Source organism: Somniosus microcephalus, chromosome 5 (assembly GCF_052327205.1).
Source record: "Somniosus microcephalus isolate GS21.2 chromosome 5, FLI_Smic_1.0, whole genome shotgun sequence".
NCBI lineage: Eukaryota > Metazoa > Chordata > Chondrichthyes > Squaliformes > Somniosidae > Somniosus > Somniosus microcephalus.
Genome location: NC_140991.1, coordinates 281820480 through 281836706, shown reverse-complemented (window position 1 = coordinate 281836706; position 16227 = coordinate 281820480). Strand labels below are relative to the sequence as shown.

The window sequence follows — 16227 nt, the reverse complement described above, 5'->3', positions numbered from 1 at the left end:
GCCTTCTAATAACTGTTCTCTTTGATCATACCTTTCATCCCTTTTCCTGATCAATCCACCATTTTTATCCTTCTTAAGCATTCTAAGACATTTATTTTACATGAGGAGAACTCTACAAATAAAATTTGAGTTGATGAAGCCAGCAGTCTTAACTCTAGCACCAATTTTCATGACTCTTGCCTACAAGGAACATCCATTTCTCTGGGTGCAAGCATCAAGAAAAAGTGATAAAGTTCTGTTTCACCAGGTTACTGCCCCTTTTCTGTTGCCCCAGGATTTGCAAGGCTTCGCTGGGACGGGGGCAGGGAAGAGAACGGACCTAGACTTGTGTCTGCAGTAGCCACTGAGATGCAAAAGAGACAGGAGAAGATGTTCCTAGCTTTACACCACATTTTCCAAATCAACATTCCCCATCTGTCACTGTGCAAGAGCACCCAGAGAAACATGCTGCTGTGGCCAGCCAACCTCCCACCATGTGGAGGGTCTGTGGAGTCCCAGGATGGTGACTTCTTTGTTTAAACTTCCCCTCTTCCCCAGACATTTAGGTGTAATAATACATTATGGCAGCTCATCTCCATCCTGTCTCTTCTGCTCTCTAGGCCCTGCCAGGAAGTGGTGGCTTATACTAGGGCTTTCCCCGCAACTGTGTTAGTGGCCCAGGACTGGAAATCCCACTGCCCTTGGTCCTAGACAGAAGCAGTGCACTTTAGATGCACTTCTCCTCGGGTATAGTGAACCAGGAAAATCAATCCTTCGGTGCCCAGTGCCCTCTATATAGAGTACTAAGACAGAAAACGTCCCGTGTTTGATCATTTCAACAAAAACAGAGAACGGCTTACCTTCTTTTGAACACATATCCCGTATAACTTTATGTTTTATTTCTGTCAAAGCGTCATAGTTTTCAGTGTGAAAAATCCTTTCTATTGCTCCTCCGATCTGTAGAAGTTCAGAGCGTTCAGCTTTTCCCACACCAACAGCATAAACATCTATTCCCCTTTGTCTTAATTCTGCAGCAGGTATCGAAACATCGTCCTGTGACTTTCCATCTGTGATGGTAATCAGAAAGCGCCGCACCCGATTTTTACGACTTTTATCTGCTTCATTAAAGAGATTCTTCATATATGTCAATGCTTGACCCGCCATTGACTGCCCTCCTCCAACCAATCTAATTCTGTTAATTGCAGCTTCCATCTCCTTTTTAGTTGTATATTGAGAGATGTCAAATTCAGTCTGTGCAGTATTTCCATATTGGACAACACCTATCCGAACTTTGTCTCTGCCAATACGGAATGTGCGTACTATATCTCGCATGAAATCTTTCATGTCTTTGATATCCTCAGATTGTAAATCACCTGATCCATCAATCAGGAAGAAGATATCAGCTTCTTCAGTATCAATGCAGCCTGAAAAGACAAAACAACCTGACTTCAGGTACCGAAACATGACCGAGTATTTTAACATATCTCTACATGGTCACCTCTTGGACATCTCATTTCTAAATTTCTCCAATCTTTCCTCATAGCACAGGGATTATCCCTTCTCTGCAATGCCTCCAGTGCATGAAAGTCTCCCATGTGTCTCAGTGACCAGAACTGAACACCTTATTCAAGGCATGATCTGACCAGAGTACTATTAGCTTTGACTGCAACTATCTCTGGCTTATATTTTACTGTTTTGACTAAGTAGTTAAACATTCTATTGCCTTTGTTGAACTGCGTGGTTGGACATATTGAGCATCCAGTCCAAGTCTCTTAGGCTTTTTTCAGCTTCACTCATCGCTACTTCAACATCATTCATGAAGTTTGTGTGTCACCTATCCCAATATACAATATTTAATAAAAACTAAAAATGCTGGAAATACTCAGCAGATCAGGCAGCATCCGTGAAGAGAGAAACAGAGTTAACGTTTCAGGTCGATGACCTTTCATCAGAACTGGAAAAAGTTTGAGATGCAACAGATTTTAAGCAAGTGCATAGACATCTACTCCCCTTTGCCATAATTCTGCAGTAAGTCTCGAAACATCGTCCAGTAACTTTCCATCTGTGATGGTGATCAGGAAGTGCGGCACCCAATTTTTACATGCTTCATTAAAGAGCTTCTTCATATATGTCAATGCTTCACCCGCTGCTGATTGCCCTCCTCCAGTCATTCTAATTCTGTTAATTGTGGCTTCTATCACCGCGGGCTCAGTGCAACCAAGGTAGATGGTGGGTTGCGACCCCGCTCCCGGCTTCATCCCGCTCCGAGAAGAATTTGCCATTGATTGGGATTGTTAAGTCCACCCTGCAAGGTTCCCAGCCAATTAAAAGGAAGCGGGTCTGATGACATCATTTGATTACGCATCATCAGCCGGTTTTATAATTAATTACATAGAATGGGAGATCAGGTGATGTGTTGCTGCTGCAATATGTGGGAGCTGGTGGACACCATTGATGCTCACGGTGATCACATTTGCAGTAAGTGTTGGCTGCTCGAGGAATTCCGGCTCCGTGTTGAAGAGCTGGAGTCCGAGCTTCAAGCACTGAGACACATCAGGGAGGGGGAGAGTTACCTGGACTCTGTGTATCACGAGGTATTCACACCAATTAGATTAATTAGTTCAGATGTAGTCCGTGGCCAGGGTCAGGATGGTGTGACTAGAAGTGAGGCAGGTACGGGGATCCAGGAGGTAGTGTTGGAGGAACCGCAGCCCTTGCACTTGTCCAACAGGTTCGAGTCTCTTACTCCCTGTGAGGATGGGAACAGGGACTGCGGGGAGGATGAGCAACCTGGCCACAGCACCGTGGAGCGGGGGGCCATTCGAGTGGGGGGAGTTAAAAGAAATGTTGTAGTGGTAGGGGATCGTTAGGGGGATAGATAGAGTTCTTTGCAGCCGAGAGCGAGAGTCCCGAAGGCTGTGTTGCCTGCCCGGTGCCAGGGTTAAGGACATCTCCTCTGGACTGGAGAGAAACTTGGAGTGGGAGGGGGAGGATCCAGTTGTCGTGGTCCATGTTGGTGCCAACGACATAGATAGGACAAGGAAGGAGGTTCTGCTGAGGGAGTTTGAGCAGCTAGGGGCCAAATTAAAAAGCAGAACCACAAGGGTAATAATCTCTGGATTATTACCTGAGCCACGAGCGAATTTGGCTAGGACAAATAAAATTAGAGAGTTAAATGCGTGGCTCAAAGACTGGTGTGGGAGAAATGGGTTTTGCTTCCTGGGACACTGGCACCAGTACTGGGGCAGGAGGGAGCTGTTCTGTCGGGACGGGCTTCACTTGGCCAGTGCTGGGACTAGAGTCCTGGCGGATCATATAACTAGGGCTGTAGAGAGGGCTTTAAACTAACTAGTGGGGGGGAGGTTCCTAGAGAGCAAATAATAAAAATGACAACAGAGAAGGTCATAGACTTAGGTAGCAGTGGGGAAATTAAAAACCAGAGCGTGTCAGGAAGGGGCAGAAGGTATGGAGTAAAAGGTAAAGTAATAAAAAGGGCAAAAGCAGGAACTAAGTGTCACAAAACATCTTTGAAAGTTCTCTATCTGAATGCACGTAGCATTCGTAATAAAATAGACGAGTTAATGGCACAAATAACTACATATGGGTATGATCTTGTGGCCATTACAGAAACATGGCTGCAGGGTGACAATGCCTGGGAATTAAACATACCAGGTTATTTAACGATCAGGAAGGACAGGCAGGAAGGAAGGGGAGGTGGGGTGGCTATGTTAATAAAGGAAGGAATCACTGTAATACAGAGAAATGATATTGGGTCAAAAGATCAGGATAATGAAACAGTTTGGGTGGAGGTAAGGAATAATAAGGGGAAAAAAACACTAGTGGGCGTAGTCTATAGGCCTCCGAACAGTGGCAACTCTGTTGGACGGAGTATCAATCAGGAACTAGTTGAGGCTTGTAATAAGGGAACATCTATAATTATGGGGGATTTTAACTATCATATTAATTGGACAAATCAAATTGGGCAGGGCTGCCTTGAGGATGAGTTCATTGAGTGCATTAGGGATGGGTTTCTTGAGCAGTATGTAACTGAACCAACCAGGGGGCAAGCAACCTTAGATCTGGTCCTGTGTAACGAGACAGGATTAATTAAAAATGTCCTAGTAAAGGATCCCCTTGGAATGAGTGACCATAACATGGTTGAATTCCATATTCAATTAGAGGGTGAGAAGGTTGGATCTCAAACAAGCGTGCTAAGCTTGAATAAAGGAGACTATGAAGGTATGAGAGCGGAATTGAGTAGAGTGGATTGGGAAAATAGATTAAAGGGTAAGATGATACATGATCAGTGGTGTACATTTAAGGAGTTATTTCACAACTTCCAAAAAAAATATATTCCACTGAGAAGAAAAGGGTGTAAAAGAAAAGACAGCCATCCGTGGCTAAGTAAAGAAATTAAGGATAGTATTCGACTAAAAACAAGGGCATATAAGGTAGCCAAATCTAGTGGGAGGATAGAGGATTGGGAAAACTTTAAAAGACAGCAAAAAATAACAAAAAGATTGATTAAGAAAGGGAAGGTAGATTATGAAAGTAAATTAGCAAAAAATATAAAAACAGATAGTAAGAGTTTTTATAGTTATATAAAAAGAAAAAGGGTGGCTAAGGTAAATGTTGGTCCCTTAGAGGATGAGACCGGGAAATTAATGGTGGGAAATATGGAGATGGCAAAAACACTGAATGAATATTTTATATCAGTCTTTACAGTAGAAGACACTAAGAATATCCCAACACTGGACAAACAGGGGGCTATAGGGGGGGAGGAGCTAAACACGATCAAAATCACTAAGGAAGTGGTACTCGGTAAAATAATGGGACTCAAGGCGGATAAATCACCTGGACCTGATGGCTTACATCCTAGGGTCTTGATGGAAGTGGCGGTAGGGATTGTGGATGCATTGGTAATAATTTTCCAAAACTCCCTGGACTCGGCAAAGGTCCCGGCAGACTGGAAAACTGCTAATGTAACACCCTTATTTTAAAAGGGCAGTAGACAGAAGGCTGGAAACTATAGACCGGTTAGCCTAACATCTGTGGTAGGTAAAATTTTGGAGTCCATTATTAAGGAGATAGTAACAGGACATTTGGATAATCATAATTTAATAGGACAAAGTCAGCATGGTTTTATGAAGGGGAAGTCATGTTTGACAAATTTGCTGGAGTTCTTTGAGGAAGTAACATATAGGGTGGATAAAGGGGAACCAGTGGATGTAGTGTATTTAGACTTCCAAAAGGCATTTGACAAGGTGCCACACAAAAGATTATTGCTTAAGATAAAAAATCACGGGATTGGGGGTAATATTCTGGCATGGATAGAGGATTGGCTATCTAACAGAAGGCAGAGAGTTGGGATAAATGGTTCATTCTCAGACTGGCAATCAGTAACTAGTGGTGTTCCGCAGGGGTCAGTGCTGGGTCCCCAACTCTTTACAATCTATATTAACGATTTGGAGGAGGGGACCGAGTGTAACATATCAAAGTTTGCAGATGATACTAAGCTGGGAGGGAAAGTAGCGAGTGAGGAGGACATAAAAAGCCTGCAAGGGGACATAGACAGGCTAAGTAAGTGGGCAGAGATTTGGCAGATGGAATACAATACTGGAAAGTGTGAGTTTATGCACTTTGGCAGGAAAAATCGTAGAGCAAGTTATTATCTTAATGGCAAGAAACTGGAAAGTACTGAAGTACAAAGGGATCTGGGGGTCCTGGTGCACGAAACTCAAAAGGTTAGTATGCAGGTGCAGCAAGTGATTAAGAAGGCCAATGGAATGTTGGCTTTCATTGCTAAGGGGATAGAATATAAAAATAGGGAGGTATTGCTTCAGTTGTACAAGATATTGGTGAGACCGCACCTGGAATACTGCGTACAGTTTTGGTGTCCATACTTAAGAAAGGACATACTTGCTCTCGAGTCAGTACAAAGAAGGTTCACTCGGTTAATCCCGGGGATGAGGGGATGGACATATGAGGAGAGGTTGAGTAGATTGGGACTCTACTCATTGGAGTTCAGAAGAATGAGAGGCGATCTTATTGAAACATATAAGATTGTGAAGGGGTTGGATCGGGTGGATGCGGGGAGGATGTTCCCGATGATGGGTGAAACTAGAACTAGGGGGCATAGTCTTAGAATAAGGGGCTGCTCTTTCAAAACTGAGATGAGGAACTACTTCACTCAGAGGGTGGTAGGTCCATGGAATATGCTGCCCCAAAAAGCTGTAGAAGCTACATCATTACATAAATTTAAAACAGAAATAGACAGTTTCCTAGAAGTAAAGGGAATTAAGGGTTACGGGGAGCGGGCAGGAATTTGGACATGAGTCTAGGTTCGGATCGGTCATGGCCCTGTGGGTAGCGGAGCGGGCCCAGGGGCCGTGTAGCCTGATCCTGCTCCTATTTCATGTGTCTAATTCTGTTAGATTCAGGAGATGGTTCTGTGATAGTGGATTGGCGGTTAGGATCAGATCAGCCATGATCTTATTGAATGGCGGAGCAGGCTCGAGGGGTCGATTGGCCTACTCCTGCTCCTATTTCTTATGTTCTTATGTTCCTTAAAGGGACCATGTCCACATTCATTTTGACAGTTGTGCTGTGAGTGTTCTGCAGCATTGGGGCTAAAAATAAACTTACCTTTCTTTAAAGTATTTTAAAATGATAAACCTGTGGAAAAAATGTTTTAACTTTACTTACTTCACCTCTTACCTTGTTAAAAGCAGGCCTTGCACCTGTTTTTTCCACGCGCAGCTGCTAGGGACTTACCCGCACTGAAAAACCTGTGCAAAAAGCGGAAGTTCCAGGTCTATGCGCTGCCTCTCCGGCGCACGCGTTTGATCTTCGAACCCCTTCCTTCAAGAGAACGGAAGTTCCGGTTTCCAGCACACGTGCAGTGCATGTGCGAAACCGGCACTTTCGTTGGTCCTACGGGTGAGTACACAGCACGTACTCACCCGTGGGGACCCGAATTTCTGGGCCATTAAATGGCAGGACACTGAGAAGTGCAGAGAATCAGCAGGACCTTGGAGTGCATGTCCGCAGATCCCTGAAGGTAGCAGGACAGGTAGGTAAGGTGGTTAAGAAGGCAGACGGGATGCTTGCCTTTATTAACTGCGGCATAGAATATAAGAGCAGGGAGGTTATGCTTGAACTGTATAAAACACTAGTTAGGCTGCAGCTAGAATACTGCATGCAGTTCTGGTCACCACATTACAGGAAGGATGTGATTGCACTAGAGAGAGTGCAGAGGAGATTTAAGAGGATGTTGCCTGGGCTGGGGAATTTTAGCTATGAGGAAAGATTGGATAGGCTGGGGTTGTTTTCTTTGGAACAAAGGAGGCTGAGTGGAGACCTAATTGAGGTACATAAAATTATGAGGGGCCTAGATAGAGTGGATAGGAAGGATCTATTTCCCTTAGCAGAGGGGTCAATAACCAGGGGTCATAGATTTAAAGTATTTGGCAGGAGGTTTAGAGGGAGTTTGAGGAGAAATGTTTTCATCCAGAGTGTGGTGGGGGTCTGGAACTCACTGCCTGAAAGGGTGGTAGAGGCAGAAATCCTCATCACATTTAAAAAGTACTTGGATATGCACTTGAAGTGCCGTAACCTACAAGGATACGGACCAAGTGCTGGAAAGTGGGATTAGGCTGAATAGCTCTTTGTCGGCTGGCATGGACAAAATGGGCGGAAGGGCCTCCTTCTGTGCTGTAAATTTCTATGATTCTATGATCCCCTGCCCCCCTCCAATTCCACTGCCCCTGCTAATTTGGGATCATCTGCAAATTTGAATACTCTGCGTTGAGTTTCTGAATCCAGCTCATTTATGTAATTTAGGAACAGCAGTAGTCCGAACAGTGAGTCCTTGGCCACCCCTCTCCAACAACATAAGTTCTCTAACAAGTAGTCATTGGAATGAATATCCAAAGGCCTTCTCCCGATCACTCACCGTAACTTTGGCAGAAGAGTTGCAGAAACCCCAGAAAAATAAACACTGTTTAGGCCATTTTTCTTGGGTATCGCAGCTCTCAGTTACTGTCGACCATAGGGACAATCCCTGCAGTAATTCACCCCCATTGTTTTCTACTCTTAGTCCAGTTTCTTATTCATGCCTTAGATTTATCCTGATTCCTCGCAGATTTGTGTTTAGCTCCTGGGCTTTCTTGTATAACTTTCTCTAAATCCTTTTGGAAGTCAATTAAAAAGATGTTTCTCCACCTAAAATCTCTACATTAAGAATTCAGAAATTTACACTTCTCACCTTGTTGAAGTTGTTCATTTTGTACAGGTCTTACTGAGGTCTTATGGACAATCTCAACACAAATTTTCTTCTGGATAATTCTTTCAATAGTTTTTAAATCTTTAAAATGTTCTATACTTGAAACAAAAGTTTCTGGAGGATACGAGGCAATAATCGCAAGCTCTTTGTAAGCAGCATTTTTCGTTCCCAAGGCGTACACAGTAACACCCATACGTCGAAGGGCAGCAGCTGACTTTTTGACATCATCGTTGGAGTTTCCATCAGTGATCACAATCACAATTTGAGGAATTCCTTGTTTGTTCCTACTGCCAGCTCCTGGTTCAAAGTAATTCCTTTTTATAAAGTCAATAGCAATTCCTGTATTTGCCGCTCCTCCCCTGTAAGGTGTATTTATAATGTGTTGGAGAATGTCATCCTTGTTCCGAAATGTCATGAGGTAAAACTCTGCAGTCGGGACAGTGCCGTACTGAACCAAACCAACTTGCACTTTTTCAGAACCAATATCAAGTGCCTTGATAAAATTTTGCAGAAAATTACGGATCAGTTGAAAGTTTATTCTTCCAATGCTGCTTGATTCGTCAACAAGGAAAACAATATCAGCAACTGAAGCAGACTGGCACACTGAAAATAAACAAGAAAACATTGTAAATGCACTGTGTGGCACTTTCCAAAAGGCCGGATATGGGGAGAAAGCAGGGAGGGACAGGGTACTGAATTTGGATGATCAGTCATGATCTCATTAAATGGTGGAACAGGCTCGAGAGGCCGAATGGCCTACTCCTGCTCCTATCTTCTATGTTTCTATGTAGTCAGTAATTAAAAGAATACCGAGCTCGTGTTTCTTTTCCTGCGCCTGGATGTAAGGGGGGGGCGTAATCTTCAATTTCTGCCTAAAACGGGCACAAATTGGTGGACCAGCCACGCTGCCTGCCTGATGCTGACATCAGGAGGCCTGAAGGACATTTGGTTCAGGCCTCTTTTAAATTCCACCAGCGAACTTCAGGTGCCAAATGGGCATCCAGCTGCAGCTCACGGATTGTGAGAGGGTGGGAAATCAGCACTCCTGTAAGAATAACCCACACTAACCTGCACAGATCACTTCTCCCCCTCCACTCATTAGTAATTCACACCTGTACCCAGCCTCCAACAATTTCCCCCCCACCAAGCAGCACTTCAACAATCCCTTCACTGAGCAGCATTTCAGCCACTCTTACCCACTCCCGACCAAGCCTCTACTGAAACTTACCTCCCCCACTCTGAGCAGCATTGTTGGCCCCCATTCCCCTCCCACCCCATAAGTTGAAATTTTAATTCTAACTTTATATAGCAATACTAGCATTGCACCCACCTTCTCCACACTGACAAGAATTTTGCTATTCCCTCTAATACTCAGCAATATTTCGCCCTCCCTGCACTGGGCAACATCTCAGCACCACCCTCCCACACCCCCATAATTCTGAGTAACTTTTCACCCCTATCCTCCATGCACAGCGTTTCAGCCCTTGTCAACCCACTCAAGACCAACATTTTTGCATACTCACCCACCACGTAGCAGCTCAACATCTGCCACGCTGAGCAGCTGTTCCGCCCCCAATGTACAGCATTTCAATCCTTGCCCGCCACTCTGCTCCTATATTGCTCTCCACCCCACCTATGACCAACATTTTAGGTCCTGATCTCCTTCCCTACTGAGCAAGGTCACCATTCTTGGTATCTCCATCCACATCCATTCTTCTCCAACACGTCCCCCTTTCCTCCACTCTTTCTTTCACCAGTCCTCTCTCCACCTCCCAACCCCCATATTGTCTACCTCCTCTTATCTTCCATTCACTCCATTCAATCCCCTCCCCATCTGCTTTTCCTCCTTTTCTCCCTGCCCCTCTTTTCTCCATTTTTCTTTCCCTCTCCCCTTCATCTCCTCTCTTCTTTGCTTCCCTTTTCCGCTTTCCTCTCTCCCCTTAACCTTCCCTTCCTCTCCCCTCAATCATCTTCTCCACCTCTCACTCCTCGTCTTTCATTCTCTCCTCTCACTCCCTCTCCCACTTTCTCCCTCTCTACCTCATCCTCCCAGACCTCTATTCCCCAGCTCTTTTCTCCCCTTCCCTTTCTTTCTTTCCTTTCCCTCTCCTTCTTTCCCTTAACCTCCCCAACCTCTTCCTCTCCCTCTCCCTCCCTGCCTCTCCTTTCTACTCTCTGCCCTGTCCTCTTCACCCTCCCTTCTTCTCTCCTTTCACCATTCCTCTCTTTCCCTCTCTGCTGTTCTCTCTTCCCTCCTCTTACGCTCTCCACCTCTCATTTACCAATCCCCTCCTGTCCCCTGTCCACTTCTTTACCTCTCCTGCTCTTTAAGTGTCATCACCTGGATGTGAGGGAAACGGACTTATGCAAAGGGGAACCTCTGGGGATAGTGACGCATAATGTTAGCTCACAACCATTCTGTGAACTCACACTGTCTACTTCAAAGGGTTCTGTTAGTTTGGAAGGACAGTTGATTTCAAGGAACAATACACCTGCAGGTCTTATAATCATGGAATGCATGCACTCATTGCGGGTGGGGGTGGGGGGGGGAGGTGGGGTTGTTGGCGAATGACCATGCCACTCACATTCCTTTAACATTTGGGGGGAATTTTATCCTAAAAACAGGTTGGATTGTAGCGTGGGGGTAGTTAAATTGTTAAAAATCGAATTTCCGACCTGAGCCCGCCTCCAACCTGCCCACTTCTGGTTTTAACGGAGGCGGGACGGAAGCACATTGGGGATGAGCAGCCAACCCGCTCCCAGGAGGTAGGACGTCAATTTAAATATTATAATTAGGCTGGAAGCCTCTTTTTTAAACTCCATTTTGTTTTTAACTGCCTGTGGACAGGTTTTATACAATTTATAAAACCCAGCAGTTACAGCAAGGCATGGACTGCAGCATCCAGGAGGTAAGTGCCTTTATACCTCCCTCCCGGATACAGGGTCCCAACTTACCACCGCCCCCGCCCCCCCCGCTCAAAACTGATGATGCTGAGGCCGGCCACGATCCTTCGGTGGCCGGCCACAATCCTTCGGTGGCCGGCCACAATCTTCCCTTCACCACCCCGATCATCTGGCCCCGATCCTCTTTCCGCCACTACCCCACCCCACCCTGATCGTCTGCCGGATACCCCCCTACCCCTACCCCCACCCCCACCCTGATCCTTTTAATGGCCCGGCTTGGCCCGATCCCTTGCTCCCTCCTCAGTGCGGCCTACCCACCCGCAGCCAGCCAGCCTCTCAATCTGGCTGGCTGAGGTCGGGCAACCAAGGTCTCGCATGCAAATCAGATCCTGCCGTTAAAGTCGGCAGGGCCTGCGGGAAACCTGGCCTCCCATGTGTCAGCTGTGGCTCAGTTGGTAGTACACTTGCCTCTGAGTCAGAAGGTTGTGGGTTCAAGTCCCACTTCAGGGACTTTAGCACATAAATCTAGGCTGACACTCCAGTGCAGTGCTGAGGGAGCGCTGCACTTTCGGAGGTGCCGTCTTTCGGATGAGATGTTAAACCGAGGCCCCGTCTGCTTTCTCAGGTGGATGTAAATGATTCCATGGCACTATTTCGAAGAAGAGTTATCCCCAGTGTCCTGGCCAATATTTATCCCTCAATCAACATAACAAAAACAGTTTATCTGGTCATTATCACATTGCTGTTTGTGGGAGCTTGCTGAGCGCAAATTGACTGCCATGTGTACCACATTACAACAAGTCACTACACTTCAAAAGTACTTCATTGGCTGTAAAGTGCTTTGAAACTTCCGGTGGTCGTGAAAGGCGCTATTTAAATGTAAGGCTCTTTTTTTTCCCCCAGGTTTCCCAACCGCCTCGAAGCACCCCTGCCCCTAACCTGCCCTCCTCTTTAAAATCCAGCCCATTGTGTCCCCGTAAAGGAAAAAGTCCCACATAAGCAGCACTTGAGAAATGTAACTGGGGGAGGAAAACCACTACGAATGATAGTGGAGATTTTGACTGTTACAGACAATGCTGTTCTCCAGGTTGAAGTGGAATGCAAGTCTTCAGCCAGCAACTGACATATAACCTCGGCTACCTCTGGCAAGTGGAAGGAGAGTGCAGCCCTCTGAGGTAATGGCTTGCAAAAAATATCTAAATTGGAACTTATTGGTCTGTAAACCCTATTGAGTGGGTATCTACGTGTAGGAAAACAATGTCTTCCATAATGCCTCACTCCAATCTTGCTTCTTTCATATCCTCATCCTCTTCAAATCATAGGAACAGAGGGATTTCCATTGGGAAATCCAAGTTCCCAATTCAAAACAACTTTTGCAGAGTACTAAATATGGCAAGAAGTGTGTTGACAGAACTTCCAAAACACCAAACAGTTAAGATCAATATACAGTACAAAGTTACACAATCTTTCAGCTCCAGTAAACAAGATGGTTTCCAGAATGCTGTATCTGCCTCAAGGATACGGCTGTACTGCTTATATACAGCAAGATCCCACAAATAGCAATGAGATAAACAACCAGTTAATCTAGTTTTTGATATTGGTTGAGGGAGTTATGATGGCCAGGACACAGGGAGAATTCCTGGCTTTTCTTCAAATAATGTCATGAGAGTTTTTAACCAGTGGAACAGGAATATAGAATTGTGATTTAAGAGAAATGGTATCTGTGGCAGTGCAGCACACCCTCAGTACTGCATGATTGAGTTCTATTCAGATAATGGGGCTTGAACTAATAGCCTTCTGGCTCAAAGATGACAGTGACAACATAGAAGTGTACATATGTTGTATATTTATTACCTGCTGACTTGTTATGCTTTATATCAGTATTTAATTGTAAATAAAGATCTTGGTTGTTTTAGTTTGTAAACCACTGGTGTGTATGGTAATATTTTGAAGAGAGCTTGGTAGCAAAGCAGGAAAGTGTTAGATTTAGTGAGGGGCAGTGTCCACTTATAGAAACAGCTGTTAGATGATTAAAGGAGAAGATGGTCCAATAAAAACCCAAAACTCTAACACATGCCTTCCATATACATTTTGCCCTTGGTTATTTTACCCTAATTTCTTTACAGTTTAAATGGCTCTATATTAAAATTTTCAGAGTTGAAATTGCACAGGGGTTCTCCCGATTGTCTACCATAACATCAGAAGATCCACAGAAACCTTAGAAAAATGACGTAAACGGTTTCTCCAAAGGATTCCGCAGATCTTCTGCTGAAATTAAAGTGAAACGAACAGAACAGCCATAGAAATTCAGCCCCTTCATGTTCAAGTCCAACTTCCAAACTCCAAATCCAATACCATTAGTCACTCCTTTTGAATAAATGATTCTTTTCCCAAAATCCATCCTAGGTATCAATGAAATGTATGTCTTGCTCCCAGTGTCATCTTAACAACCACTTGGTCAGGATAATTCTGCTAAACCATAAAAGTTGACCTTTTACTTCTGTCCAAAAACTGTTCCCAGTGTCTTCAAACTTACTGCTCAGTTTTGCTGACTGCCTAACCACAACTTGGGGAGGCAGTAGAAGAATACAAATGGTTAAAACTGAATCATTATTAGAAGTCTAACCCAATTAAATGGGTTAGACTTACCAACGTTTTTCACATTTCCACAAATATAGTGGATTGGTGTGGTTGTCACATGAATTGACAATAAAAATTATTAATAATCAGGAAGTGATCAAGGCAGGGTTTTCACTCCATTAAGATGTTTTCATTCAAGAAACATTCCAAATGAACCATTTTGTAATAAAACACCATCTCAGTGGATTATAATGTTTTTCACAATGAGACTAAATCAAACCAAGACAGCTACCTCCCACTTCCAGAACAACTTCTGATCTGAAGGAAAGAGGAGATTAACCATTACCTGCTGGTGCTTTGAGCTCTTCCAGCACAAAGTGTTTTTGCGTTATTGTTTTGATTGCAGTGGCCATATCACTAGCAGACTGTTTAAGTTCATTAAAGGCATCAACCTGCACCACAAATGGATAGTGTTGAACAAAGGCCATTTTTTCCAGCTCACTTTGGGCTGACCTCCCTATACCAATGGCAATAACTCTCACACCATCACTTTTCAAAGCTTTGGCAGCCGTTTCAACATTATCTTGTGATGCAGCAGAAGTAATTATTACTGCAATCTGAGGAACGCCTTTATCCTTTCGGCTTCCAGCAGATTGTGTGAAGAATGTTTTGTGCAGAAACTCAATGGCACGTCCTGTTCTCAGCGCTGCTCCACCCTTGAAGACATAATTCCTCCGTAAGTAATTCATCACCTCCTCTTTTGTCTGAAATCCATTCAGTAAGAATTCAGTTCGGGAATCCCCACTGTACTGAGACAGTCCAATTCTGTAAATATTCGCTCCAACATTTAGCTGATTGACAATCTCTGAAATAAAACTTTTTATATGCTGAAATCCTGTTCGTCCCACATTTCGAGATCCATCGACCAGAAACACAATGTCAGAAAAAGACTGAGCAGCTGCCAATTTAAAATAACAAAGAATGAATATATACAGAAAACTTTCACTTGTTAACAGTACCATTAATATTATTAATGAATGAATGGCATTACCTAGATATTGCACTACCATTTCTTTAATGAAATGATTATATTGAAAAGGTGCCAAAACAGGAAAATCTACTTTTATTTTGTTTGCCAAACAAACATATTATGCCCAGACCTAGTTGGCTTGATGATTTAACATACTGTCCTTTCCCACATGGGACTTCATTTTGAATACAGCCCAGACTAATAAAATGAAAGTCTCCTCTGTCTGTTAGAGGCAAGGCCCCTACATGAAATGATTTTGGAAATTCAACCCAATAGGCCATAACAAAAGAAACATCCTTAAGTTGATGCTAACCTAGGAATCTCACTCAAGAGGTCAACAGGATGACTGGTGTAGGAAATGGGAAACCTCAGACTGGTGCAGTAACTGGGTATTCTTCTGAGTTTCAGATTGTATAGCAAGCACAGAGTAGATGGAGCTTTACACAGCAGCTAGTTGTACAGTATCTGTCAAAAATGTGTGTAGTGCGGACACGGGTGGGAATGTTAACCCCGCCCCCCTGCTCAGCAGAAACTAGCAGGTGGGCAGTTAAAATGGAGTGGGACTACCCACTGTTTCCACTCCATCTTAATTTTAACGTGTCTGATTTTGCAGGCATATGAGTGGCACAGCTGAGTCAGGTGGGAAACTCATACATTTATGCAAATTAGTGTCTGAATATGTTAATAGGACCCCAATTCCACCTTAACCAGAAAGTCAGAGGTGTCCCCGCAGTGGCCACCCCAACAGCAAACACCTCATCTGAAGATGGAAGAGGCCTTTGCAGGTAAGTTTCAAACTGTTCTTTATGGGGCCAGGAGGAGCAGGAGTGCTCTTCCAGGCCCCACATGGAAAGTGTAGGCCTCCACTTGTCCGGACCCCAACCCACAAAAGGAAAAGTGGCCCAACCATGGCTAACAAAAGAAATTAGATCCAAAAGGAGTCATATAAAGTTGCCAGAAAAAGCAGCAAGCCTGAGGATTGGGAGCAGTTTAGAATTCAGCAAAAAAGGACCAAGAGATTGATTAAGAGGAGAAAAATAGAGTATGAGAGTAAACTTGCAAGGAACATAAAAGCAGACTGTAAAAGCTTCTACAAGTATGTAAAAAGAAAAAGATTAGTGAAGACAAATGTTGGTCCCTTACAATCAGAAACGGGAGCATTTATAATGGGGAACAAGGAAATGGCAGGGCAATTAAACAAATACTTTGGTTCTGGCTTCCCGGAAGAGGACACAAGTAACTTCCCAGAAATACTAGGGAAGCAAGGGTCCTGTGAGAAGGAGGAATTAAAGGAAATTAGTATTAGTAAAAAAATAATGCTGAAGAAATTAATGGGACTGAAAGCCGATAAATCCCCAGGGTAATCTGCATCCCGGAGTACTAAAAGAGGTAGCCATGGAAATAGTGGATGCATTGGTTGTCATCTTCCAAAATTCTATAGATTATGAAA

General features: G+C 44.1%; 1 protein-coding gene across 4 annotated transcripts in view; it reads right to left on the bottom strand.

The window, feature by feature from the left end:
• The window catches only part of LOC147117766 (collagen alpha-6(VI) chain-like), a 235349-nt gene that overhangs the window by 204106 nt on the left and 15016 nt on the right, over positions 1–16227 (bottom strand). For all 4 annotated transcript variants that reach the window (XM_085989028.1, XM_085989027.1, XM_085989025.1 and 1 more), the window contains 3 exons: positions 14094–14705; positions 8246–8866; positions 840–1403 (listed from right to left, as the gene is read on the bottom strand). In XM_085989028.1, the coding sequence (XP_085845154.1) occupies positions 840–1403; positions 8246–8866; positions 14094–14705 (1797 nt within the window). The remainder of the gene's footprint in view (positions 1–839; positions 1404–8245; positions 8867–14093; positions 14706–16227) is intronic.